The 27,690-nt window shown below is 51.3% G+C and overlaps 2 protein-coding genes across 2 annotated transcripts; one reads left to right on the top strand and one right to left on the bottom strand.

Moving 5' to 3' along the window:
- The first annotated feature begins 901 nt into the window (after positions 1–901).
- Positions 902–7,196, top strand: Uck1 (uridine-cytidine kinase 1). The gene is made up of 7 exons (XM_041674391.1): positions 902–1,095; positions 1,259–1,418; positions 2,258–2,354; positions 2,466–2,608; positions 2,697–2,791; positions 5,177–5,225; positions 5,957–7,196. The coding sequence occupies exons 1-7, from the start codon at positions 988–990 to the stop codon at positions 6,136–6,138; spliced, it is 834 nt and encodes a 277-aa protein (XP_041530325.1). The 5' UTR covers positions 902–987; the 3' UTR covers positions 6,139–7,196.
- Pomt1 (protein O-mannosyltransferase 1) lies at positions 7,191–25,768 on the bottom strand. Its single transcript, XM_041674390.1, has 20 exons — positions 25,635–25,768; positions 24,895–25,046; positions 23,529–23,635; positions 23,343–23,393; positions 21,989–22,135; positions 19,529–19,640; positions 19,076–19,141; positions 18,894–18,987; positions 18,476–18,631; positions 17,037–17,167; positions 16,546–16,641; positions 15,025–15,117; positions 14,089–14,185; positions 11,881–11,973; positions 11,587–11,704; positions 10,981–11,078; positions 10,341–10,454; positions 9,280–9,406; positions 8,509–8,686; positions 7,191–7,955 (listed from the first exon to the last, which is right to left on the bottom strand). The coding sequence occupies exons 1-20, from the start codon at positions 25,668–25,670 to the stop codon at positions 7,781–7,783; spliced, it is 2,241 nt and encodes a 746-aa protein (XP_041530324.1). The 5' UTR covers positions 25,671–25,768; the 3' UTR covers positions 7,191–7,780.
- Between the last annotated feature and the right edge of the window lie 1,922 nt (positions 25,769–27,690).

The following is a 27,690-nucleotide window of genomic DNA, read 5'->3' as shown; positions in this document are numbered from 1 at the left end:
CGTCATCTGACGTTTACAGAGGTTTATGCTGGAAAAGTCTGGAACAAACTGGAACAGCCCTGGCTGAGGCTGTGCCTTCAGGAGCTCTGGTCACTGTTTAGCATTCTTCAGGCCTCTGCCAACTGTTAGAAAAGTTAGCGCTGGCATAAAAATCGTTGAGTTGGCTGTTGGACGGCCTGAGCTTTTGCTCAGGGCAGGCAGCGAGGTCGAGAGTCCAGGAGCTTGCAGCTAATTGAGCTACTCCATCTCCCACACCTTCATTATTCACAGTAGAGGAACGTCAGGAGCATGCTTACAATAAGAATTTAAAACCAGGCACGCGCCTTCAGTCCCAGCACTCGGAAGGCAGAAATAGGAGGTCTCTGTGAATTCAAAGCTATCCTGGTCTACATTTCAAGTTCTAGACATTGTCTCAAACAAAGCAAACAACAACAAAGAATTTAAAAACCAGGTGCGAGAGCTGCAGATACTGCTCTTCCAGAGGACCTAAGTTCAATTCCAAGCATCCATCAGTAGCTTACATCTGACTGAAATTCCAGGCTCAGAGGAGCCAGTATCCTTCTTCTAAGAGTCTCTGTGGGAACTCCACGAATGTAGTACACAAACACATGCAGGTAAAATACCCATACACATAAAATAAAATGAAAGGTGGTGGTGGCGCACTTGGGAAAACAGAGGCAGGAGGATCTCTGTGAGTTTGAGGCCAGCCTGGTCTACAGAGAGTTCCAGAACAGTCAGGGCTACACAGAGAACCAAACCCAAAACCAAAAACTTCTTGGAGGGAGGTGGAGCCACATCCAGGCCCCGCCTCCAGATACGGGGTCACCCAGGAGTCACCATGCCTTCCTAGGCCTCCACCCAGAGAGCCGCGCCCCCCCCCCCCCGCACGCATGCGTGCTGGTCCCCGGAAGAGCTGCGCACGGCGTTCGCCCCTGCGTCCCGGCGGGAGCGGGCAGAGTCGGTGGATGTAGGGCCGCGGCGCCTGACATGGCTTCGGCGGGAGGCGGCGGCTGCGAGAGCACCGCGCCCGAGGCCGATCGTCCCCAGCCGCGGCCGTTCCTCATCGGCGTGAGCGGCGGCACCGCTAGCGGCAAGGTGGGTGGCCTGCGCCCGGGCCTCGCGGAGGGACTGACGGCCGCGGGTTGGGGCGCCATTGCCTCCCGCCCAGCCGCGTCACCTGTTGCTAGCAGCCAAGGGGCCGCCCCCGGGGGCTGGTGGGTCACTGCCCAAGCCCACTCCCGGCCCTTTCTGTCCCCAGTCAACTGTGTGCGAGAAGATCATGGAGCTGCTGGGACAGAACGAAGTGGACCGCCGGCAGCGCAAGTTGGTCATCCTGAGCCAGGACTGCTTCTATAAGGTTCTGACTGCCGAGCAGAAGGCCAAGGCCCTGAAGGGACAGTACAATTTCGACCACCCAGGTACATGCAGACAGCCTGCCTGGAGAGGTGGGGGTGGAGGGTGGACGCGGGCTCTCCGGGGATCGCACACTGCAGGACAACAGAGGTGCCTGTGGATGCAGACTGCTGGGCCAGGGCTGTAGGAGATGCCTGTGGGATGCAGGCTGCCAGATTAGGGGCTCACCGAGCTGTTTGCTGGATGCAGACGGCCATGGGAGGCTGCATGTGTGTAGGATGCGATGCAGAGAGACCAAGGCTGAACAGAGCTGCTGGATACCAACTGCCAAGGCTGTACTAGAACACAGGAGCAGAGAGGCTTCGTGAAGCTCGCCCTCATTACCCATGGTAGTCGACCCATGTTAGGTTAGGAGGATTTGCTGAATTGCTGTGGTCATGGGGCTCAAGGCCTTGGCTAGAGCCACTTGGGAAGGAGATAGCAGAGGGGTCTTCAGGTCACTTCTCGATGTGTTGAAATCTCCTCTCAGCACCTTGCTGCTGGGGGCTCTTTGCACCACCCTACTGCCTGGGTGACCTATGGATTCCCCAAACTGGCTGGGAGCAATCTTCAGAGAGGCTGGTAGTCAAAGCAGAGCCCAGCCTGGTACCAGGCCTTGGAGCTGTTTCCTGGTCTGGAGGTGCCCAGTGATTCCTAGAAAGTCAGCTGTCCTAGGGACACAAGAAGGTCAGAGAACACACTCTTAACCGACTCTTCCCAGATACAAAGAGGGGCAGAGGAGAAAGTCTATTCCTGGTGGTGTGCTGTGGCCGCTTCAGTAGCCCCGCCTCCCACTGTGCTGACCCTGGGCAGGGGCAGTTCTCCCCAGGGCAGCTGGGCAGTCTGGCTTTTGCTGTTTTTGTAGATGCTTTTGATAATGATCTGATGCACAAGACCCTAAAAAACATTGTCGAAGGCAAAACTGTCGAGGTCCCCACCTATGATTTTGTGACCCACTCAAGGTAAGCCAGTAGTTCCTGGGAGGGCTGGCCACACCCACTGTCCTCTGGTGGATCCCACCTCTCTGGTTTTGTGGACTATCAAGCAGGGCCTCGTCTGCCTCTCCCTGACAGGTTACCAGAGACCACAGTGGTCTACCCAGCTGACGTGGTTCTATTCGAGGGCATCTTGGTTTTCTACACTCAGGAGATCCGGGACATGTTTCACCTGCGCCTCTTTGTGGACACAGACTCTGATGTCCGGCTGTCTCGAAGAGGTAAGGGCCTCTAGGTCCCTGGCTGGGGCTGGAGTCTTCTAGGGTCCCAAGGAGGGCTTATGGTGGTGCCTTGCTCCTGTTGCTGCAGTTCTCCGGGACGTGCATCGAGGGAGGGACCTGGAGCAGATACTGACCCAGTACACCACCTTCGTGAAGCCAGCCTTTGAGGAGTTCTGCCTGCCGGTACTGCCTTTATCCATTCAGAACTGAACATGGGTCCCAGCTCTACCCCCCTGTCCCTGCCTACACTGTCTGCCTATTCGCCTCAGGCAGGACCCTGGTGCATCTGCATTCGCAGCTCCCCTTGAAGCCTGACCTGCGTGGCTTGCTCACTCCCCTTGGAGCCGCTCTGTAAGGACTTTGGACTCTGCTCAGAGCCTAGAGTAGCTCCTGGGTGTTCTGACCGATCTCCAGGGTCTGAGGCCTCCCGGCTGCTCTGGACCAGATACTCAGAGCCTAGAGTAGCTCCTGGGTGTTCTGACCGATCTCCAGGGTCTGAGGCCTCCCGGCTGCTCTGGACCAGATACTCAGAGCCTGCTGACTTACATTAGGGGTCTGCTGTTGGCCATCTTATATTTCTGGAGTTAGAAGTGAAGTGTACCCAGTTCACCAGAAGTGAAGTGTACCCAGTTCAGGGGTGGAGGGAGGAGACAGGGAGCTGAGGGTTCTAACGCTGGCTGGCCCTGAACTCACGGCAGGCTTCCACATTTAGCCTCCCGAGCTCGAGTGTGTGCCGTCATGCTCAGTTCAGACTGGAGCATTTTAAAGAGAAGCTTAGTAGTATTTTGCCTTTGAAAAAAGGAACACGCACATGTATATACATACAAATATGTACATATGTACTTACTTGGGGCCAGGCGGTGGTTGCGCGTGCTTGTAATCCCAGCACTCAGGAGGCAGAGGCAGGCGGATCTCTGAGTTGGAGGCCAGCCTGGTCTACAGAGTAGCCAGGACAGCCAGGATTGTTACACAGAGAAGCCCTGTCTCAAAAAAACAAAAGAACAAGTATTGTGTGTGTTGTGTATGTGCATGTGTGTGTTCATGGGAGCCAGGGAGAGTGTGGGGTCCCCTGGAGCTGGAGTTATAGGTGTTGTTACCTGCCTGATGTAGGTTCTGGGCACGACCGTGAGTCCTCTCTCAAGAGCAGCCATTGTTCTTAACTCCCTGCTGAGCCGTTTCTCAGCCCCCAGTATTTTATCCCTTAAAGGTGAAAATAAAAGCCAGGCATGGTTGTGCACGCTTTTACCCCAGAGCTCCGAGGCATGAGATCTCTATGTGTTCAAGGCCAGCTTGATTCCAGGCCAGAGAGAGATAAATGGAGAGACCTGCACGTGCCCCAGAAATGGAGACTTCCCCCAGCCACGAAAGTAAAGGAACGAGAACTATCAAAAACAGGATAAATAAGTTCCATTTGCCGCTACTGAAAAGGCCCCTTCTGGGTGTTGGGATTAAAGTGCACTACCACACCAGGCTAAAAGAACCTTTTCTTTTTTCTTTTTCTTTTCTTTTGGTTTTTTTAAATGGTTTCTTTGTAGCTTTGGAACCTGTCCTAGAACTCGCTCTGTAGACCACACTAGCCTTTGCCTCCCGAGTGCTGGGATTAAAGACATGTGCCACCATGCCCAGCAGAGTTTTTTCTTTAATACTCATGCTCTCTGACGTTTCTGGAAAGTGTGAAGTGGTGTAGTCTTATACTCTTGGGCTTTTGCTGAGTAGCTGGTAAGTTGGCAGCCAAGCCCTGCACCCTGCCTCAGAGCAGCCTCCTGAGCAGCCTGCCGCGTCCTTCCCTGACCGGGTGCTGCTCACCTCCTCGGAGTTTCCTCCCCATCACTCAAGCCAGCCGGCCCTCAGAACCATTTCCCAGGCTGGTGGGGAAGGGGAGTGGGTTTCAGCCCCTCTTCCCCTCACCTGATAGTGCTGCCAGAGTGGGTACCAGCCCAGGTCTGCTCTTGCCTCTCATGGGAAGAGTCTCTACTGCCTTCCGCAACCTGTCTTCCGCAAGGGACAGGCCTTCCTGACCCAAACACACAGGTTGGCGGTATCAACCTGGGTCCATAGTATACTTTACCCTCTCTGGGCTTTGCCTGGTTCAGCTATGTCCCCTCAGCGAGGTCTTTCCTTCTGCTCTCCTCAGGGTTCTGCACTTCCTCAGCTGCGTCTGCTGGGCTGTCACTGGCATTAGAACATGTGTGGAACAGGTGCCATGTGTGTCTCCATGCAGTGCAGGGCCAGGTAACAGGCCTGTGCATAGCAAGGATCTTGTCCTGTCATGCTCACTCCTATAGGACATTTGCAGACTTCAGTCCCAGTTTCAGAGGCCAAGAACTGTGGGAGGTGTCACACCTGTCTAGGCCAGCGATTCAGCTGGGACCAGGCAGACACAGTGGGACACTGATGTTCAAGTTTAGTCCAGTGTAATCTGCCTCATGGCTGAGACCCCGCCTCTCACCTGTGTAAGGCTGTCTCCAACTTGCCAGTGCTACCAACACCCAGGCGTTCATCCCTTGTTCCTGAGTACCTTAAAGTCACCCAGAGGAAACAGCTTCAGGAGACCCTTCTGTCTTTCAGACCAAGAAGTATGCTGACGTGATCATCCCTCGAGGGGTAGACAATATGGGTAAGCAGCCCCAGCCCCACTCCCAGGCAGAGACGGCTTACCCTAGCTAGCAAGGCTTCCCAAGTACGTGCATGGGCGCTGCCAGTGTTTACCTGGGACATGGGTTCATGTGTACTTTGCAAACATTTAAAGCTGCTGGGCAGGGCCTGTTAGGCCATAGAGATGTGTTTTTATCAGACTCAGTCAATGTCAACAAAAGCCTTCGTCTGATGAGATATCAGGCAGGCAGGTAGGCATGGAGAGCCGGCGGGCAGGTAGGCAGACATGGAGGGCTGGCGGGCAGGCAGGCAGACATGGAGAACTGGCGGGCAGGCAGGCAGACATGGAGGGCCGGCGGGCAGGTAGGCAGGCATGGAGGTTGGGACTGCGGGCAGGCAGGTAGGCAGGCAGGTTGGGACTGCGGACAGGCATGGAGATCGGGACTGTGGGCGGGCAGGCAGGCAGGTCGGAACTTCGGGCAGGCATGGAGGTCGGGACTGTGGGCGGGCAGGCAGGCAGGTCGGGACTGCGGACAGGCATGGAGGTCGGGACTGTGGGCGGGCAGGCAGGCAGGTCGGGTCTGCGGGCAGGCATGGAGGTTGGGACTGCAAGCAGGCATGGAAGTCGGTATTGCAGGCAGGTAGGCAGGCTCAGTGGCTTTCCTGCATGCTGAGTGTTTTACAGAGTAGGGGAGCAAGGGCAGGCCACAAGGGTTCCAGGAGTGAATGTGATATTTCCATGTCTCATTGCAGTTGCCATCAACCTGATTGTCCAGCACATCCAGGACATTCTCAATGGTGACCTGTGCAAGCGGCACCGAGGAGGGCCCAATGGGCGCAACTACAAGAGGACCTTCCCTGAACCAGGAGAGCACCCTGGAGTGTTGGCCACTGGCAAGCGCTCACACCTGGAGTCTAGCAGCAGGCCCCACTGAGACCAGCATATGTAGGTTCCCCACAGACCCTACTTTAAGGGTCTGGGCCTGGGGACAACCACTTGCTCTTAAAAGCACAGTCAGTGATTCCTCTCAGCATGACCTAGGACCAAGGCCTGCCTTACTTGGGAGGGCAGATTCATGCTGACAGAGCATTCCAGTGTCCTCCGCTTCCTCTCATTGGAGGAGCCAGTAGGTCTTTGGGTTACTGAGAAGTGTCCCAGACTGCATAGAAAGCCCATGGTGCCAGCTTCCAGAGGGATGCAGGACATACATTATGGGGCAGCTGAGGAAACAGCCCTGGCACTGGCTGGCCTGGTGTTGACAGTGAACCACAGTGACGTGCTTCCCAGTATTGTGTGGTGTTGCAGAAGGAAAGTTTGAAGATATGTCATATATCCTTATTGTTTTGTGGCAGGCTGTTTGTGACCTATGAACCTAGTTTAACAACCTACCACTGGGTAGTTAGACTTAGTCCAGTCTAAGGAGCTTGAGGCAGCAAAGAACCCTAAGTCTCTCCACTTGAAGCCAAGCGACATCACACTTAATATAAAGGACTCCTGGGTATTCTGGGGGCCTGGATTGTGGGATAGACAGCAGCAGGCCCTTAGGTCTCCTGTGGCTGTAGTGTCTTCACAATTTTGCAGGAAGCCTTGAGTGCCAGGGCTGTCTATACAACCACTTGGTACAGTTCATGATTAGCATGCCAGGGTAGGCTATCTCCAGCCAGGGGATCACGGAAGTGCAGAGCAGTCATGTGAGCATGGCTGCCTGAAACCAGCATTCTCCTGCACACTAAACCTGAGCTCACGGCTTCACAATGGTCCATCTATGATGTCATGGGATGGCCCTTTCTGGAAAAGTGTCCTTGGCTGTTGTCACAGGCCGTGGCGCACACACTCTTTTGTTCTTGCTTAATACCACTGTGGTTCCCACTTGTGACAGCAGCTGAGCTATACCGAGCTCAGGGGCTGGTTTCTGTTAGTGCTGTACTAGTTCTGTTGAACTGAAACTCCTCTTTGGAGGAAGAATCAATAAATAACACTAAAAAATGGTTATCAATGTGTTCCTTTTTATTTACATTAGGAAAGGCAAATTCAAGGCAAAGAAGTGTATGGATGACATCTTGGCTGTGGAAGACAGGTGAAGACACTTGGTGGAATCTCCCAGAAGGGGTTTTTAAAATACAGATCAGTGAGGAGTCTTGGTATTAATGCGCTGTCAGATTTCCACGTAGGCTTTACAAAGGTCGGCTGTGCCTGCAGACAGTGAGTTGTTTGGTGTGACTGCAGGCCTTGGGAAAGGCGAGGGGCTTAGCCCACAGCTGGGGAAGCTCAGGCTCATCAGGAGTCCTGTCCCTGGCTGGGGGCTCCTGCCTGTGTTGGTGTTCTTACACTGGCAGCTCAAATACTGGCTGGGTCAGAGTTGGGCCTCATGGGTGATGCTGTGGCAGGGCATACTCTTCACTGTGTGAAGAGGGAAAAAGTCACTTCTGAGGAGAAACCAGTGAACAGGGCTCTTCAGTTAATCCCTGGAGTCCTTCCTGGACCCAGCCAGTCCTGCCTGCTGAGGCCTCTGCTGGTGGGAGACAAAGCCATTTTTGAGATCCTGTTCTGCATGCTTGTCTTCGTGCTCTCCTTCTCTAGTACTTCCGGATCAGAATGTCCCAGCTGTCTTTCCAGCGAAGGGCCCGGAGTTCTCCTGGTGAGAGTGACGTGTCTCCATAGGTTAGTGGACGTAGCATATTGGACACATGGCATGCAGAGGAATACCAGGCCACAACCAGGGCACTGAAGACATTCCTCTGCAGCTGGGACCTGTGGGCAGCAGGGTGAGTGAGGTTAGAGCATCTTGCTTGCCTCCCCACAGCAACCCTGCCCAACCATCTCCCAGGAACCTGCTGTCTATCTGCTGACACCTGTGGACTTCACCTGTGTGTTCTTAGGCCTCCCCTGCTTCTCTGTGCCCCCACCAGCCCTTATCTGCCTGGACACATTGCACATAACCCTCATCACTGCTTCTGGGATTTACTATGACTCTACCTACAATGCCAGCTGTGTGCCTTACGCCCTCCACATCAAGGCCCTCTGCTCCAAACCTACGCTTTCTTTTTTCTTTTTGATTTTTTTAAAACAGTGTTTCTCTGTGTAACAGCCTTAGCTGTCTTGGAATTTACCAGGCTGGCCTCGAACTCACAGAGATCTGCCTGCCCCTACCTCCCAAATGCTGAGATTAAAAGTGTGTGCCACCACACCATGTCAACCAAAGGCTTTCTGCCTGCCACTACCCCCAGTCTGGGCAGTGAGCCTCTGCTGTCCTGGAATGCTGGTCTGCAGGTGGTGAAGCCTCTCTCAGGCCGACTGCCCGCACCTGCACAGGTGGTCACTGACGTGCTGCAGGACAATCGGAAGCAGAAGGATCTGGAAGGTGAGTGCCGGCAGATAGTGGTAGAGGAAGAGCATCCTCTCCATCAGGAAGAAGGGCAGGTAGTTGAACGCCCAGCCACCTGTACACAGGGCTCCAGCTAGCACCCAATGGGACCAGGCATCTGTGGAAGAGTGTATCTCAGAGCAGCACTGCCACTGGGTTAGTCATGGGCTCACTCCTGTCATACTGTCCTCAGCTCCTCACCCTCCCAACCCCCAGGACCAAGTGGACTGATCCATGACACTGCTGTTTCTTCCTAGGTCCTGACAGCTCTTCTTCAAGGCCGCAGGCCTCGAGTGAGGCCAGGCCCAGTCTTAGCTCAAGACCAGTGTAAAGACAGGCTGCTCTCATCTGAGAATTCTCCTCTCACACATTTGTGACCAGCCGAGAATGGGAGTAAAAGTCAGGAGAAAGGAGGGGCCATGTTTTCTGGGCTGGAGGTTACCGGGCGATGGTAAGCCAGCGCTGAAGTTTTCTTTCCAAATGCAGTTTCTGTCAGCTGTTCACCACCACGGCCCTAAGCCTCTTGCTGACAGCTGTGCCTCAGCTAGCATGGCTGGTTCCTGCTGGCAACCCAGAACTAGGCCTCTGTCCCCTGCACTCTCTGCTAAACAAGTCTCAGCTGTGGTGTGGAACTTAACTACAACAGGTTTTTTTCAGGGCCCCTACCTGCTGGCTGTCACCTATACATCCATCCTATGAGGAGACACTAACCCTTAGGGAGGTCCCAGATACTCCTTCGCCGGCGGAGCAGGTACCAGAGGAAGAGTAGGATGTAGGTCACTGTGGCAAGGCTGGCTGAAGCCCAGATCACGATGTTTCCAAGCAAGTGGATCTGAGCCTGAAAGACAAGGAGCCGCTCACCACCTGTCCCTCATCCAAAGAGGACGACGATGGCCATGAGAGAAACCAAATGGACTTCAGCAGTCCAAAACCACACAGGCACATCTGGAACTCTAGCCTGGACACATCTGGATGAACTTCCCAGCCACTCTTCTAGACATGCACTAGGGTTCTCAATCCTGTTTGTCAAAACTGAAATTAGGAGTAATGGAGACTGGGAATTGAGCACGGATCTGGAAATCTGTGCATGCTGAGCACACAGATCTACCCGCAGCCCCTATTCATGTGAGATTCTCCTAGGTAGCCTAGCTTGGCCCCATATATACGATCCCTGTCTCAAACATGCCTGGCTTGGGACTCCTCTTTTAACAACGCAGTTATTCACAGGAAGGTCATACCTGGAAAGAGATTTCAGTTTGCATACACACAGCTACAGGGCAGCCCTGGGACTTACTTCATATGCCATCTATGGTAACTGCCCTCAGTTCCACTGTGTGTGTGTCGGGGAGGTCTTAGCATTTACTCCCTAGGTGACTCTATGCCCAGCTCTGCCTCCATGTAGCCCATGCTCTTTCCATTCTGCTGTGGCAGAGGTGACATAACCAGGGCCATAGCATAACATATAGAACATACATTACACCCATAACGTACAGAACATAGCCAGCACCAGCCGGCCTAGTAGCTGGACGCTGCAGGGCAACACTGCTCTAAACGGTCTTGACAGGAGTGAGGCGGCAGTGGGCACCCACAAAGGCTAACCGGGGGATTCTCTCAATCTCTCAACAGACGGCACAAAAGCGAGGAAATGAGCAGTTCAGGCCTCAGACTGCCCAGTAATCACCCTCCCACACCAAAAAAAAAAAAAAAAAATGCCTTGGAGAAACCCCAGCCACCTTCAGGAAGTCAGCCAGGACTCACACATGCTTGCTTACACTGGTCCTGGGATGTAGCCAGTAGGCGATGTTGGTGTCCAGGGTGACCCACTCCAGCGGGGTGGAGCTGTACTTGTGTTCTGAATCCTCATTCTTCAGCGTCAGCATCTTCCACTGCCACAGAACAGAGCACAGGTTGCAGACGATGGCCATGCCTCCAGCTGCCAAGATGTCAGTGTGTGACAAAACCACTGTCCCTTGCATGTCAACTGCTGCCCAGACTAAGCTCACTTGGCAAGTGCTGCAGGAGGGGCCCTGCACGCTAAGCTGGGCTATGGGCTCAGGGCTGACTTCATGGATGAGCACTTACTCTGCAGGCTAAGAGACAGGAGTCATGCCATGGACTCTCTGAGACTGCCTGACTTTAGACTAGTTGAATGTAGCCCATTCTGACCTGATGGGAGGCCTTAAGACACCCTGACATTATTGCAATGTCACACTGATGCAGAAACCCCTTGTTCCTGACTACTGGGTGCAGGTTCACGAAGCCTGCAGAAGGGAGAGACACTCATTCTGCTACAGAGTCTCAAGTTCCAGGTTGGAGGACTTTGAACTTCAGAACTCGGCAGTACGCAGTGCCTTCATGGGCAGAAATTGGCTTCCGCTGACCAAGGATGGCGTCCCTCCAGCTACTTGTCACCTGCAGTTCGGAGAATCTGGCCATGAAGCTGAGGTTCCTGCTGATATCAACCTGGGTGGGTGAATGCAGCTCCAGTTCCCTCTCCTCCTGTTCTTGGCCTGAGAGTGAACGCCAAGGAAGAGACACAGGCTGAAGAGCTGAGGACAGAGGCTGCCCCCAGGTCTTTCCAATAACCCACAAGGACACCTCACCAGACTGTTATGGTTCCACTTGGTTCCCACCACCACACCCTGAACTCCCCTGCCAAGTTGGGACCAGTGAACCCAGGAAGCATGAGTTCCATTCTCCCCAAGTCGGGACCAGTGAACCCAGGAAGCATGAGTTCCATTCTCCCCAAGTCGGGACCAGTGAACCCAGGAAGCATGAGTTCCATTCTCCCCAAGTCGGGACCAGTGAACCCAGGAAGCATGAGTTCCATTCTCCCCAAGTCGGGACTAGTGAACCCAGGAAGCATGAGTTCCATTCTCCCAATTGTTCTCATGTAATCATGGGTCAGTGCAAGGGACTCTGGTTCCTCCAAACCAACAGTATTGTTTTGGTATTTCCTTGAGTGCCACAAGCTCCACAGACAACCAGGTATCATGACCCAGGACTTCACCAACTCACTTTGGCCATACCGGTGCTCCTCCACATTCCACACCATGCTCTCGTGGTGGCCCCGTGACTTCTCCCCAACCACCTCCAACTGCCGAAACCCCCAGTCAGGGAGGTGAGCCCCGCTGAGCTAGCAAAACCAAGAAAGGGAATGAACGTGATAGGGCTGGCTAACCGCAGGGCTGTGTCAGCAGATCCCGCCCCAGGTCTTCCCAGGATTCTTGGCCACTACGTGAACTGTAAGCACAGGATGACTTTAGTCACATGGCCTGTGTGAGCACAGGCCGACCAGGAGCTGCCCTTCACCTTCAAGACGGCGGACGTGTTCACATGCACGAAGCGCACTTCCGACAGGATAGTCTTCCAGGTATCCCGGCTGGACTCTCTGTTCACAATGTCCTGCAGAGAGAGATCTTATCACCCTGGGGGCTGGCAGTGGAGTACTTGCCTAGCATTTGTGAGGCCCATCCCCAGCACCACACACCAAGGATAAAACCAAATATGTCGAGTCATAGCATCCTTTTCAGATTGCCTTAAATGACCAGCTAAAGACCAAACACCTACTGCTTCTCGGTGTTTTGTCTTAGTTAAGAGCAATCACACAGCTATGAAACCAGTGTGGGTCTCATACAAAGGAAGCACACTAGGAAGTCCTTGGCCTTGGTGCCATGAGGACTCCAAGACCCCCACAAGCCCTCACAATACAGCATGTGAGCCAGTCCCTGTCTGAGGCTGTAGAAATGGCACTTCCCACAGACACTCAAAAGCCATCTAGTCAGTCACAAGATGACTCAGAACTCTAGCCCAAATAGGGAGTTTCTTAGACTTTATCTGGCCAGTATACGGTGGTTCTAGAGGTCAGGACCGCACTGCCCCGCAAGACTGGCCCAGGAGGGTCCTGGCCCTGGCAGCACTGCCTGTTACAGTCTGATATGCTAGAGCCTCAACTGTGACTCTTGATGAGAACCACAGATCTCAAGAGGCTGAGCGGGGCAAGGCATCCTGGAGCACCGAATGGGTAGCCACTCCTGAGCTTGCTCCCCTTATCTGGGATCTCTGTTTGACCTGTAGCAAGTGGTACTCAAAGGGCTGTCAGGAAGTGGGCAGGGGAGGGGATCAGTGATGGAGCCATTAATAGCACAGTAGCAGGGAGGTCAGGGAGATTCAGCGCCATTCCTACTGAGACAGCTTCTCATAGAAGGGGCGCAGGACTGTCCCCAGGCAGAGCCGCTCAGGAAAGGCTGGAGAACAGGAGGGCCACGAGTACGCACGGCACAAACAAGGGGAAAACGGCAGAGATGTTGCCAGATATGTCTAAGAAAAGTCCTCAGGGGGCTGGAGAGATGGCTCAGTGGTTAAGAGCATTGCCTGCTCTTCCAAAGGTCCTGAGTTCAATTCCCAGCAACCACATGGTGGCTGACAACCATCTGTAATGAGATCTGGCGCCCTCTTCTGGCATGTGGGCATACATGCAGGCAGAATGTTGTATGTATAATAAATCTTTAAAAAAAGAAAAGAAAAGAAAAGTCCTCGGACAGCTTTGCCGCGGGAGCTAGCAAGGGGTGCCTTATCAAATTGGCATGGAACTCCCTAGAGAGGGAAGCTGAGTGACCAGGGCTGCTGCAGTCAGTCGGAAGCTAGGGCAGCAGGACCTCTCCTAGGCAATGGCCCAGGACTGCAGTGGTTAGTACTCAGTCTGCGGGTCCAGAACGCTTCTGTACAGCAACTTTCCCAGGAGACCTGACTGTAAGGGGAGCAAGTGACCGCCACCAGAAGGGAAGGTGAATGCAGGCCACTGTCTCAGTAAAATCACCCTCTGATGGTCAAGTCCTTCACCAGGCAACTTCTAGGGCTCCTATTAGCTCCTGAGAATTGGCTGAGAAGCTTCCCTTGGGTCACAAGGTGGTTGGAGCTCTTGTCTGTGGCGACAGGGTGTCCTAATCAGCTTTAATTGTCAATGTGACACAGCCCAGAGTCATCTGAGAAGGGAGGCTCAACTGAGGAGCTGCCCAGATGGGACTGTCGTGTTGGTCTGTAGCCTTGGTGGTTAACAGGAGAAGGCCCAGTGCACTGTGGTGTATCTTCCCTGGGCAGGTGGTCCCGGGTGGTACATGAGCTGGCTAAGCATTGATATGAGTGAGCCAGGAACAGCAGTCCTCTGGTTCCTGCTGAGCTTCTGCCCTGACTGCCCTCCTGGTTGGTCCTGGTCATGGTGCTTGGCACAAGAGGATGAAACAAGGACAGCAGGTGAGCAATGAGCAGGCCAGGAAGCAGCTCCAGCTGCAGCCCCTGACCCTGCAGGCCTCACAGACCAGTCACAGCCCCTGGAACTTTCCTCTCCATCCCTGACATACCGAAGACTCTAGACCTGCTGAAGGGGCTGCTCCCCAAGGCAACATCTCAGGCTTGATTTGTGAATAGCAGCTCCCTACCCCATTGGCATCTGAACACATTATCCAAAGGGGCATTTGGGGTACTCCGAGGTAGAAATAGGTGTACCCACATGGAACTCACCAGCTTCCAGAGGCTCTGGGCAGGCATGGAGATGTTGTAGTCGATGTAACAGGAGACTTCTTGAGAATGGGGACTCAGGGCGGCTGCCACATCGTGCCTGAAGAGCAGAGAGCAGAGCTGCCCCAAGTGTCACAGCCTGAAGAGGCGCTTTCAGCGCAAAGCTGGCTCTGCCCGCCAAGGTTGGGGAAGCTGCTGGAAAGGTGTCTCCCACAGAGGCCACTCCTCCAGCCTGGACTCATCTGAGAACGGAGTCTCAACTGGCGGGCTGACAGATGGGACTGTCCTGTTGGCCAGAGCTGATGTAAAACCATCGATGGGTGTCATTCACTTTTTGGACAGGTGAAGCAAATCTCAGAGAAAAGATGGCTGCCACAGGGAGTGGAAGTCCTAAGTCTAAGAACCAAGTCACTGGCCTGGCAGAACTTAGAAGAGCAGTACTGTCAGCCTTGGGCCAGCAAGTACAGAGTGGTTTCATGGTAGGAGAGCAGGCTCTTGGTGTGATTCAGCCTCAGTGGCCAGAAGTAGCCCGTCACTGGCCACTCAGGCAGGAGTCACTTCACAGGATGCACCGGGTGCCCTGTGGAGTCAGACAGCAGCACACAGGCTGTGGACGATGGGACAGTACCCAGGCAGGACTTCTGGTATGGTGACCAGCCCAGAGATGCTGTGTTTGCTTACTGCAGGACTAGCAGGGAGGCCAAATGCCCAGGGTGACACAAGTCAGGGTCACCAGGCCTCAGGAGAGTTGAGGGAGTCACTCGAGAGGGAGGGCTGTGGGCAGAGAGTGAAACTCCACTCTGTCTTCTCAAGGGCCCAGTGCGGCCTCAGTGGAGTAAGGCAGAGGTAGGAAGCCAGACTGCAGGAAGCAGGCTGAGTGGGGCGGTGAGAGGGAGCGAGAGGAGACATCCTGATAGAGCAAGCATGGCGAGCACTCACGTGTTAAGGAGGCGGGTGGTCATGCCGTGAACGAGCTGTATAATGTCTCCATGGCGAACAGGCCTGGGAGGGTTGTTTACCACCAGCTGGTGTCTAGAAGACAGCACTGTCAGGATGCCATCCAGCCCAGTACCCACTTACCATAGACTTCCTGGGAATGCCAAGGCTCCAGTCTCCCAGCAGACACTGGGGAGTGTGCACCCCAATGTATGCATACCTTGTGTGAGGTGACTTTGTATAGAATCAAGGCACTTACGTTTCCTCTAACGCTTTTTTTTTAAATATTTATTTATTTATTATGTATACAATATTCTGTCTGTGTGTATGCCTGCAGGCCAGATGGTTATGAGCAACCATGTGGTTGCTGGGAATTGAACTCAGGACCTTTGGAAGAGCATGCAATGCTCTTAACCTCTGAGCCATCTCTCCAGCCCCCCTCTAATGCTTCTTAACCTAAGGTCACTTGCCAAATTGCCAAATGTGATTCCATTTGTCATTGCCACATTTGTCTATGAAGAATAAACTAGGCATACCCCCAAATCCTTATGTTGACAGCATACTCTTTTTGATACCCCCAAATAAACAAATAAATAAATAAATACATTAAGAAGCTTATAATGTCAGCATTTGAAGGCTGAGGAAAGGGGATTGGGAAACTGAAGCAAGGCTATAAGGAGAGATGTCTTAAAGATAGAAAAAAAAAAAAAACCACACACCAAATCCAAACAAACAAAAAAGCCACCCATAGCCAGGTGGTAGTGCATGCCTTTAATCTCTCTGAGTTCAAGGCCAGCCTGGTCTATAAGAGCTAGTTCCAGGACAAGCTCCAAAGCAACGGAGAAACCCTTTCTCAAAAACCTCAAAAAGGCCACCCAACCCCTCAGACCTTATCAAGTCTCCAGCAGTGATCAGGGAAACCTCACTCACTGCAGTTGGTTTACACGTAGACATGCAAACCAAGCCAGCAACCATGTACAGGTGGATACAGTGATGGGAGAGGAGGGTACACCTTCAGATGGACTGGCCTAGGAGGCCTCCCCAGGGATCCAGCCCTCACATTCCTGGCAAGAGTGGTGAATGCAGAGATGGCAAAGGATCTGGTGATGGTAAGTGTGTGCCACTGGAAGCTATGACACTCATTTGTAGGGACAGAGAACCTGGTCTAGGCCTTCTTAGAGGCTGTGATGCTGGAATGGTCAGTGAGGGTGGAAGCTCATGAACAGGTAGACTGCCTTGGCCTAGACAGAGGTTGAGTGCGGAAGGGCTCCTTCACAAGGCCTTCCTCAGGGGAGCAGATATGGAAGGGCACTGGAGCGACCGGCCCCGTTACAACTAAGAGATGCTGAGGAGGTCACTGAGGACCCAGAGCCGGCCCTGGCCTTGCACTAACAGCTCACGAATTAACAGGCACATACTCTAGCTCTAAGGCTGGTCTCTCAGGGAGCACCCAGGAAGGGGAGGCCCAGGACGCAGCAGAACAATCTGTCCAGTCGTGCTGTGAGCAGCTGGAACCAGACTCACCTCCCAGGGTCCTTTACAATCCACCAGTTATTGATGTCTTTGAAGGGGTAACAGGTCACCTGTTGCTGGTGGGAGCTGCCACGGCCATTCTCATATCTGTGTGAGACGCCAACAAAGAATGCACTTGAAGCAGGCAGCCGAGACACATGGGCTGCTCTGCTCTGCCTTGCATTCTGCAGAGACCACCCAGGCTGATGCGTCACTCAATCATACAGCCTGTCTCAGAGACCAGAGGGCATAGAAAACACAACACTGCTGTCAGGCAGAGCTGCTCAGCGGTCCCTGCAGGACACAAGGTATGTCACAGCCCTTCTATTGTGCCACACTGGGAGCCACAGATATCATGATCCTGGGCCCTGGGCCTTGCTGCTTCTGTCCCTCTAGACTTAGAAACTGATAACTCTTAATATAAGCAAACTGGGAGAAAACAAAACATTTTGTGACTAGTAAATCAATTTGTGACTGCAAATTAAAATGGTCACTTTCCTTACATCATGGGGTAGGTGTCCTTGTGGGAATGAAGCCAGCAGGGCAAGGGTTTGCCGAAGACGCTCTTCAGAGTGACCTGGGAACCAAAGGCCACCTCCAGGGGCTGGCCCTGGGTGATGCGGGCTAGCCCTCCCTAAGACAAATAGAAAAGGTCTCAGGTGAGCTCAAGAGACGAACTATCCTTCTACCCTCTGGGTCCTGGATGGAGAGAGGTGTCAGGCTCATGGCGGCCCCTTTACTGTGGAGCCATCTCATTGAACGGAGACCAGCAATTCTCAACTGGCCTTGATGACAGATGGGGTAGTGGTAAATATGGTCATAGAATCAGCTGTAACTAACTCTGTAGGCTTGAGTCCTACTGAATTACAAACTGTTGTGTGTGCATTCAGGTGACCTGTCCACACATTCCTTTTTTTTTTTTTTGTTTTCCTTCATTTTTTTGAGATAGGTTTTTTTCTGTAGCTTTGGAGCCTGTCCTAGGAACTTGTCCAGGCTGGCCTCAAACTCAACAGAGATCCGTTTGCCTCTGCCTCCAGAGTGCTGGGATTATAGGCCTGCGCCACTACTGCCCGGCTCACAAATTCCTTTTACAGGTGTTCTGTGTGAGCCAAGCAGCTGTGTCCAAGAGCTGAGGAGAGGAGACCAAGGTGTGGGGACATGCACTTTCTCAGCAGAGCCAGGATGCATGAGCCGGCCTGCCCAAGGCTATACTCCTCACCACGCTTGGTACATTTTATAACCTAGTACCCTTTATTCGAAATGTTGGAACCAGAGGTGTTCCAGTCGGGGGTGGGGTGGCGGGGTTTGGGGCCACCCACAATCTGAAAGTCTAAAATGCAAAATGTTCCGCAATCCAAAGCTGTCTGAGTGTCGTGCTAGCACTCGAGAGGTTCTGGAGATGGGCATGCTGATTTCAGACTTCCACGTTAGAGATGTTCAACCTGATACATCTGCAGTCAGAATGTCACACTCCAGGCCCGAGTCTATCTCAGGACGCGGTTAACTGCAAGTCAGACTAAGAGAGGCAGCCTCACTTGTTCCCACAGTCTATACTTCAGAACTCTTCTGGATCACTCGGCATTGATCACCTGACTGTACTGCGCACTCGACACTTCATTTTTATCTATCTATCTATCTATCTATCTACTTACTTACCTACCTATTTATCTATCTATCTACTCATTTATTTTGCTTTTAGGGTCTTGTATAGAGCCCTGGCTGGCCCTGACCCATGGTGACCCACCTATCGCTTCCTCCTGGGGGCTACAAGAACCGTCCATGCTGGACCTGATCCTCTGGGGGCTACAAGAACCACCCAGGCTGGATCTGATCCTCTGGGAGCTACAAGAATCACCTGGGCTGGATCTGACCATGCTTAGACAGACACTCTGAGCCTCTGACTGTCTTTGTTCTGAAGCAACCTGGACATCATTTTTCTTACCTCCAGGCTGGCTTGGAAGGCGCTGGACATGATTTGGTCATGGGGCCCAGAGCGATAGAGCAGCATTAGGTGGACATAGAAGAACAGTAAGTACAGGAAAACCGGGATGACCAGCAGGGCCACTACCCTGGCGAGCAAGTGACCGAACACGCAGATCTGCCAGGGGAGGAGAGGAAAGGTCTCCTGTCTGTGGAGCAGCAGGACCATTTTCAGACATTGCATGCAGGCTTAGGGAAAGTCACTGAGAAGCCCCACCTCTCATGCAGACACTAGTGGAGGCGCACAGGTGAGCGGGCTCACTGCCACCTGCTCCTGAAGCCCCAAGGATCCACCCTTTGAGCCTGCAGTTCCCTAGGACAGTTTTATACCCCCAACCCCACACACAGCAGACTCACGTGACACTGACAGGACCACCTACATTTGACAAGGTCTGGTCTCCGATCAGGTTCCAGGCATGCACGGCTGCGATGCTGAGCACAAGCAAGTAGGTAAAAATACCCATGTATTTGATACTGAAAAAGACAGAAATGAGAGAAGGTTATAAGACAGAAAACCCCATAGACAGGAAGAATACTGTCCAAGTCAGGGGCTCTAACTCACCCAACTGAGCAGGAACAAGAGACCCCAGTCAGCATTAGCCACAGCCACCAGTGCAGTGAGAAAGGGCTGCGATAAGAACAGGACAAGGAAGCATTTACAAGACTCATCTGACACTAGGGGCAGGCATGTTTCTCTGAGAGCTCGAGGTTGCCCAGCCCTGGCACCAGCCACATAAAAAGAACCCGCCTCCCAGTCTGGGGCTCAAAAGGATTTTTCTTTTTGTCAAGAAAAATTTTACTGTGGGTTAAAGTTAAAAAGGGTGTCATTATAAGTCATGGGCTCAGGGCCGACCCACAGAATTAGGTAATCAAAAGGCATTCTGCAAGCAGCTCCTCAAGATACAAGACACTAGCAGTGGCCCAGAGCTGGCGCACTCTGGAGGCTGAGGTGGAGGGGCTGCTCAGCTAGGCGCCACAGCCAGACCCTCGCCAGAGGCCTGCCTCACTTGCCTACCTGTGTGTCTGGGAGTTGAAGAACTTCAGATAGGACAGCACAGCCAAGAGGTTAAAGAATATCAGTAAGGACTCCAACAGCATGAGCCTGGACTGAGTGAGCAGCGCGTTTTCTGTTACAGAGATGAACAGCTGTCAGTGTTGAGCAGCACACGCACAGGAGATACAGACAGCTGTCTCCACGGAGACTGGACTGAGGACCCCTCTGAGGATGCCAGTCCATGCATGCTCACGCCCAGTTTGTACAAAGACATATATTTGCATATAACCTTTCACCTCTCCTGCTGTATATATATATTTTTTTCCTGCTGTATATTTTAAATCATTTACAAATCACCCAAACGCCTAATACCATATAAATGGCACCTAGTTAATTTACTGTCTTTTAAGGGAAAAATAAGGGGGCAAAAATCTTCTTTTATAAATATTTATATGCATGAGTGGTCTGCCTATATGTACATATGTGTTCCATGTAAGAGCCTGGTATCAATGAAAATCAAAAGAGGGCACTGATCCCCTAGAACTGGAGTTACAGATGGTTGTAAGCCACTATTTGGATGATAGGAACTAAACTCAGACCTCTGCAAAATTAGTAAATGCCCTTAACATCTAAGCCACCTTTCCAGTCCCCAAGAAAAAAAGCCTTTACATAGTTGATGCAGAAGGGAGTTTTGAAAAAACTTTGAGAAAAACTCTTGGTATATAGCCCAGGCTGACCTCAAACTCAAGACTCTTCCACATCAGCCTTTCAGGTGCTAGGGTTCCAGACTCAGCAAGAACCAGTATGGCATTGTTTTGCTTTTGCATTGGGGATGAACCCACGGCCTCATAAATGATAGGCAAGTGATTGATCACTGTGTTACTTCACCAAGCTCAGGGTTATTTTCTTTAGGTATTAAAATGTTTTTAAAAATTGTGTGTGTGCCAGGTGGCACGTGCCTTTAATCCCAGCACTCAGGAGGCAGAGGCAGGAGGATCTATGTGAGTTCGAGGCCAGCCTGGTCTACAAGAGCTAGTTCTGGGACAGGTTCGAAAGCTACAGAGAAACCCTGTCTCAAAAAACAAAACAAAATATTGTGTGTTTATGTGTTTGTGTGTACGTGTTATACAATGGTGTACATAGGCCCTTGAGCACTGTCTAGTGTGTGTACGTGTGTGCACGTGTTATACAATGGTGTACATAGGCCGTTGAGCACGGTCTAGTGTGTGTACGTGTGTGCACGTGTTATACAATGGTTACATAGGCCGTTGAGCACTGTCTAGTGTGTGTACGTGTGTGCACGTGTTATACAATGGTTACATAGGCCGTTGAGCATGGTCTAGTGTGTGTACGTGTGTGCACGTGTTATACAATGGTTACATAGGCCGTTGAGCACTGTCTAGTGTGTGTACGTGTGTGCACGTGTTATACAATGGTTACATAGGCCGTTGAGCACTGTCTAGCGTGTGTATGTGTGTGCACGTGTTATACAATGGTGTACACAGGCCCTTGAGCACTGTCTAGTGTGTGTACGTGTGTGCACGTGTTATACAATGGTGTACATAGGCCGTTGAGCACTGTCTAGTGTGTGTACGTGTGTGCACGTGTTATACAATGGTGTACACAGGCCCTTGAGCACTGTCTAGTGTGTGTACGTGTGTGCACGTGTTATACAATGGTGTACATAGGCCGTTGAGCACTGTCTAGTGTGTGTACGTGTGTGCACGTGTTATACAATGGTTACATAGGCCGTTGAGCACTGTCTAGTGTGTGTATGTGTGTGAACGTGTTATACAATGGTTACATAGGCCGTTGAGCACGGTCTAGTGTGTACACGTGTGTGCACGTGTTATACAATGGTGTATACAGGCCGTTGAGCACTGTCTAGTGTGTGTACGTGTGTGCACGTATTATACAATGGTGTACATAGGCCGTTGAGCACTGTCTAGTGTGTGTACGTGTGTGCACGTGTTATACAATGGTGTACATAGGCCGTTGAGCACTGTCTAGTGTGTGTACGTGTGTGCACGTGTTATACAATGGTGTACACAGGCCCTTGAGCACTGTCTAGTGTGTGTACGTGTGTGCACATGTTATACAATGGTGTACATAGGCCCTTGAGCACTGTCTAGTGTGTGTACGTGTGTGCACGTGTTATACAATGGTGTACATAGGCCCTTGAGCACTGTCTAGTGTCCCACCTCTAATCTAATCATTATGGCCACATCTCCACTTCTGATAAGAATCTGAGTTCATAGTCCATCATCAATCTACATCAGAGGGCAGCCCAGAAGTGTGGGTCTTGTGGAGGCGAATCTGGAACAGGATGAAGCAGATGTGTGCACTAGGGCAGTGCACTCTCTAACACCAGGTCTTCTAGCCTCGTGGTGAAACGCCACAAAATGTTTGCTTTTTTTCCTGTACTCTGCCCAAGGCAGGCAGGCAGGCAGGCAGGCAGGCAGGCAGGAAGCAAAGGCTTACCGATAAGCATCAACAGGGCAGCTCCCATGGCAGTACAGTGAGAAAAGTGGAGCTCCAACACTATCTGGTAGGCCATGGGTACTGACAGGGCCCCAGCAAGGGCTGGCAGCAGGCGCAAGGACCACACCGGCACGTTACTGCTGTATTCTGGAAAGGGAATCACACAGCAGAACTGAGAGCATGCATACTAACACACGGCAGCTCACAGACTCTGAAATGAAACAACCAAGGGTGGAAACCTGGGGTAAAGTCTTTAAAATGAGCGCTGGGATTTTGTGGTGGGTGATTTTTAGAGACAGGGTCTCACCATTGGGCACACTGATGCAACCTTAAATTCCAGCACTTGAGAGGCAGAGGCAGGAGGATCACTGGGAGTTTGAGGCCAGCCTGGTCTACATAGTTCCAAACCAGCCAGAACTACATCATGAAATCCCATCTTGGAAAAAAAATAGAGGTTTTCAAGCTCCCGAGTTCAGGTGCTGTCCTGCCTCAGCCCCTCTGTGCAGGCGGGACGCACGCATTAACTACCGTGTGCCCAGTATACTGAAACCAGCTTTACACAGTCCCAGCTCTCACCACGCATAGGAATGATGAGTAAGGATCCTGGAATTAATGGAGACTTAGTATATTTACCCCAAGTAAAAGTGTTGTGGCCACATAAAAGTTCATACATAGAAAAGGCTACCAAACCCACAGGACATATGCACAGAGCCAGAGATCAGCGATTATAATCACAAAACACTCAAATTTTAACCAGACTTTTCTCTTTTAAATTTTTTTTTACATATTTTATGTATACGGGTGCTTTTGTTTGTTTTCTTTTTCCCCCAAAGTTTCTCTGTATAACACTCCTGGCTGTCCTGGAACTCACTTTGTAGACCAGGCTGGCTTCAAACTTAAGAGGTCCACCTGCTTCTGCCTCCTGAGTGCTGGGATGAAAGGTGTGCGCCACCACTTCCCAGCTACCTATACGGATCTGCATATATGACTGTATATGCCTGGTCAAAAGAAGTTGTCAAGTCCCCTGGAACTGGATACAGATAAGGTTGTGAGCCCCCATGTGGGTGCAGGGAATCGAACCCTGGATCTCTGGAAGAACAGGTTTCTTAACTGCTGAGCCCTCTCTCTAGCCCCTTTAACCAAAGTTTTCTTTTTCTTTTCCTTTCTTTCTTTCTTTCTTTCTTTTTTTGAGAAAGGTTTTTTGTTGTAATAGCCCTAGCTATCCTGGAACTCAATCCAAATAGTCAATCATACCCTGGTTCAGATTAATAAATAGCAATTGTTGGTTCTTATAAAAGGTGTCATGTCTCCATTATTTTATGTGTAGATTAATAAGGAAAGTTAAAATCCTTACCTGCTCCAATCCGGTTCCACAAAAAGTTACCGTCGAATCCTCCTAAATAACCTAAAACAGAAAATTTGGAATATGGACCAAATAAAGCAAGAAAACAACACACAGATTTTCTGCCCTTGAGAAATTTTACTTGATAAACTTAATATATTTCGGGCTTGAAAGACAATGGCTGTTTCTCTTACCCACCTCCTAAGGCCAATAGCATGTGACCAAAAGGTGGTCCACTGTCATCCAGAAAGAAGATGCGCTTCATGTAGAAGGAAATGTACTGCCCATAATACACTTCATCAAAGCTAAAAACAAAAAAACAAACACTTCTTTTTTTAAAAAATATTTATTTATTTAGTATACAATGTTCTGTCTGTATGCCTACAGACCAGAAGAGGGCGCCAGATCTCATTACAGATGGTTGTGAGCCACCATGTGGTTGCCGGGAATTGAACTCAGGACCTTTGGAAGAACAGGCAATGCTCTTAACCACTGAGCCATCTCTCCAGCCCCCAAACAAACACTTCTATAGCCAACTAGAAATCTTTGCCGTTATTTAAAACTTTTAAAAATATTTATTTTTTTTTGTCAGGCAGCGGTGGCTCATGCTTTTAATCCCAGCACTAGGCAGGCAGAAGCAGGAGGATCTCTGTGAGTTCAAGGCCAGCTTGGTCTACAAAAGCTAGTTCTAGGACAGGCTCCAAAGCTACAAGAAAAACCATCTTGAAAGACAAACAAAAAAAAAATTATTTATTAGCCGGGCAGTGGTGGTGCACGCCTTTAATCCCAGCACTCGGGAGGCAGAGGCAGGCGGATCTCTGGGAGTTCGAGGCCAGCCTGGTCTACAAGAGCTAGTTCCAGGACAGGAACCAAAAGCTACGGAGAAACCCTGTCTCGAAAAAAAAAATTATTTATTTTTAGCTGTGTGGTGGTGGCACAGGCCTTTAATCTCAGCACTGGGAAGCCAGAGGCAGGCAGATCTCTGTGAGTTCGAGGCCAACCTGGTCTACAGAGTGAGTTCCAGGACACTCAGAGCTATATAGAAAAACTCTATCTTGAAAAAAAAATTCTCATCTTTCAGAATATATATATAGATTAAATTAAATTATATATATTTAATTAAATGGAATATTATTAGAATATAATGTCTAGGATTTTCTTCAAACTAATCTACTATAGTAGGGTTGCTGAGGCTGGGTAATGAATTTATTTGGAGCGGGATCATATTCTACTTGATATCTCTAACAAAGTAAAAAGAGAATGTCTGTATTAGTTAATAAACACCCTTTCAGGGCTGGAGAGATGGCTCAGAGGTTAAGAGCACTGGCTGCTCTTCCAGAGGTCCTGAGTTCAATCCCCAGCAACCACATGGTGGCTCACAACCATCTATAATGAGATCTGGTGCCTCTTCTGGTGTATATATGTTAATAGAACATTGTATGCATAATAAATAAATCTTAAAAAAAAAAGAATTTCTCTTCCCTTTGCACCGTATAGCAAGGTGCTTCAAATCACTAGTTCCAATGCCTCTTGGATCATATACTCTCCTCCCCATTCCACTTACACCACAGCCCGTGGGTAGGAGAGTTGCCACAGTCGGGTCAGTAGTCCCAGGCCAGTCAGGGCCACCAAATTCAAGTTGATGTCAGCAGTCACCACTAGAGGCCGCTTCAGAAATCTCAACATTTTGCAGAAAAGCAAGCTTGGGGGGACACCCTGGAAAAGAGAAGAACTCTGATTAAAAGTAAATGGACAGCAGCCCGGAAAGGTTCAAAAGAGACGAAAAGGATCCTGAGGCGGCCTAGCTCCGCAAGGCACCTAGAGAGAATTACAGCATAGGTTAATCAAATCAGGGCTCTTCTAGAACATACCTTTTGGAGGACTCAAGCACAGGGGCCACATAAAGACATTTGTGGGAACAATTTAGGAAACTCAGAACTGGACACTCACTCATTTCTATAAGTCATTTCATGAATACCTGCTGGGCACTAGCTAGGAGCGGGGCTGCTAATGAATGATGTGGCCCTCCCGTCATTTCCCAGTGTGGTCGCAAACTAACCCCTACTTTGGGGAGCTCTGGTACCGTCATAACCCAGTGACCTGGATGGACCTTCCCGTCCTCTCCCGGAGCTTTCCTCTCCTAGTTGCACCTGCCCCGAGCCCTTTTTCTCTCTACAGCTCTGTCCATCCGGAGGCCGCCCTGGAACCGCCCTTGCTGCGCCGGAACATCCACCGACCCTAGCGCCCCCGAGCCGGACCCCTGAGCCCCAGCAGAGCTCTCGAATCTGGCATTCCAAAACCTACTAGCGTTTCTGCGAGTCCTGCAAAGTAGCTCCCCATCTGGGGCCACGCCTGCGAACCACCTGGCAGGCTCGACCGTTGGGGCTGAGGCCGCTCCACAATCCTCACCGCCCACCGACCGACGCTCAACTAGTCGTCCCTGCGCGGCCCGAGGCACTCAGCGGCGCGCGTGCGCAACAGGAGCTCAGGGCTAGGCGCGCGCGTGCGCGGGAGCTCAACCGGCGTGCCGGTGGGGGACGGCGTCTATCCCCGCGACGTCTGAGTACTCCAATAGCGTTTTTGTTTTGTTTTTGTATTTTAAAGCAGTGTTCTTTCGCCCACGAGCTCATCATGTGCTTGGAGCTCCCCGTTTCGGGTCTCGAGCCGACCCCAGCGTTCTTGTCACGCAGCGCGCTGGCTGAGGAAGGGCACGGGTGTGGGCAGATAGTGGGGGAACATTTTTTTCCCTCATCAGCTCTATTCAGACTAGATTGTATTTCCCACCCCACCCCACCCCCGGCTCCCCGGTCTCCGACTCACTCAAGTGGCCGAGGATGGCCTTGAGGGTCTGTTTCTACTGCCTCTGCCTCTCCTCTCCAGCGTAGGTATTACAAGGTGGGTTCTCGGGATCAAATTCAGGTCGTCATGCTTAGCTGTACCGAGTGAAGTTTCTCTCCAGATCTTTAATCATGCTTTTGTTTTGTCAAAATTAATTTTTGTTTTTTACAAGTTGGTTCTTCGCTGGCGGACATCCAGACTGTAGTACGCCTGAGACACTGCTCAGTGGTTAAAAACACTTTCTCACAACCCCTCACAACCATTCGTAACTGTAGTTCTAGGGAATCGGGATGGGCTCTTCAGGCACCGGGGAGGCAAGTGGTTTGCAGACACACAAGGGTTATATAAGGAAGAATGTAAGAGCTGGGAGGTGGTGGTACAAACCTTTAATCCCAGCCCTCAGGAGCAGAGGCAGGTGGATCTCTGAGTTTGAGGCCAGCCTGGTCTACAGAACGAGTTCTAGGACAGCCAGGGCTACATAGAGAAACCCTGTCTTGAAAAACCATTTTTTAAAAACAATGGAGGGAAAGTTTGTTCCTAGCTTATACATGAGAATATGGTCTACCCAAGTTCCTGCAGAGAAAGGGCACTGGGACTTTGGAGAGAGCTCCCTGGGCTCCGGAGGTTTAGTCTGAGCATGTAAGCCATGCTGGTGCTTCACGGCTGCCCGTAGGCACAGTCTTAGGAGGACCTTATCCTGCCTGCAGGAAACCTGAGCAGTGGACTTGGCTGTAGTTACTACTGCCCAGATGCCTGCCAGTTCTGTAGCAAGTGACTTAAGAGTCTGAAGGATTGGATTTCTCATGTCAACCGCTTTTTTTTCTTTCTGAGACAGGTCTCTCTCTAACCCTGGCTGGTCTAGAACTCACTGTGCTTACCAGTGGGTGACCTATGAGTCCACACCATCCCTTTTAGATAGGGTTAACAAATCACATTTAATAAATTTAATAAACTTGGGAGTGTCTAAGAGAGCCCTGTACCAAGGTTACATAGCTTGGTGATGGTGCAGCCAAGTACAACTGCCTGAACCCATCTGAACCCCTGCAACCCTTTTCTGCCCCAGACCTAATCTTTCACAGATGTGCAGTGCACTCCTCCAGTTCCGCTGAAGTCCAGACACAGTAGTCAGACAGGGACACAGAAGATGCACACGGCCCACAGGGAGCACAGGGCTTCTTGGTGCTGCCCATTTTCAAGATGCACCTTAGTGGTGCCCCCATGCTCTGGTAGGAAGTCCCCTAGACCCAGGGAAAAGAAAAAAACTGCCAAGTAGGCTAGGTAATGTCCTTGGATAGACACAGTGATCTGCAACTCCTTCCTTAGTCAACCCTGCCAAAGATCCCAAAGGAAGGACTACCATGTGTTTTAGTGTCTGCTACATCCCTCAAGCCACCTCTGTAAGTACTGCAGCAAGGACTCATGTAGCACAGGCCTCTGAGGGCACCCTGCACACTTACATACACCAACATTGTAAGCATTGTGGCTCAGATGGAAAGGGATGCTGGCTGTTGGGGGCCAGGGA

This window comes from Microtus oregoni, unplaced genomic scaffold (assembly GCF_018167655.1).
Source record: "Microtus oregoni isolate MIOR12 unplaced genomic scaffold, Mior012 000025F_ref0000491, whole genome shotgun sequence".
NCBI lineage: Eukaryota > Metazoa > Chordata > Mammalia > Rodentia > Cricetidae > Microtus > Microtus oregoni.
Note: the sequence above shows the minus strand (reverse complement) of the source record. Positions and strands in the feature narration are given on the sequence as shown.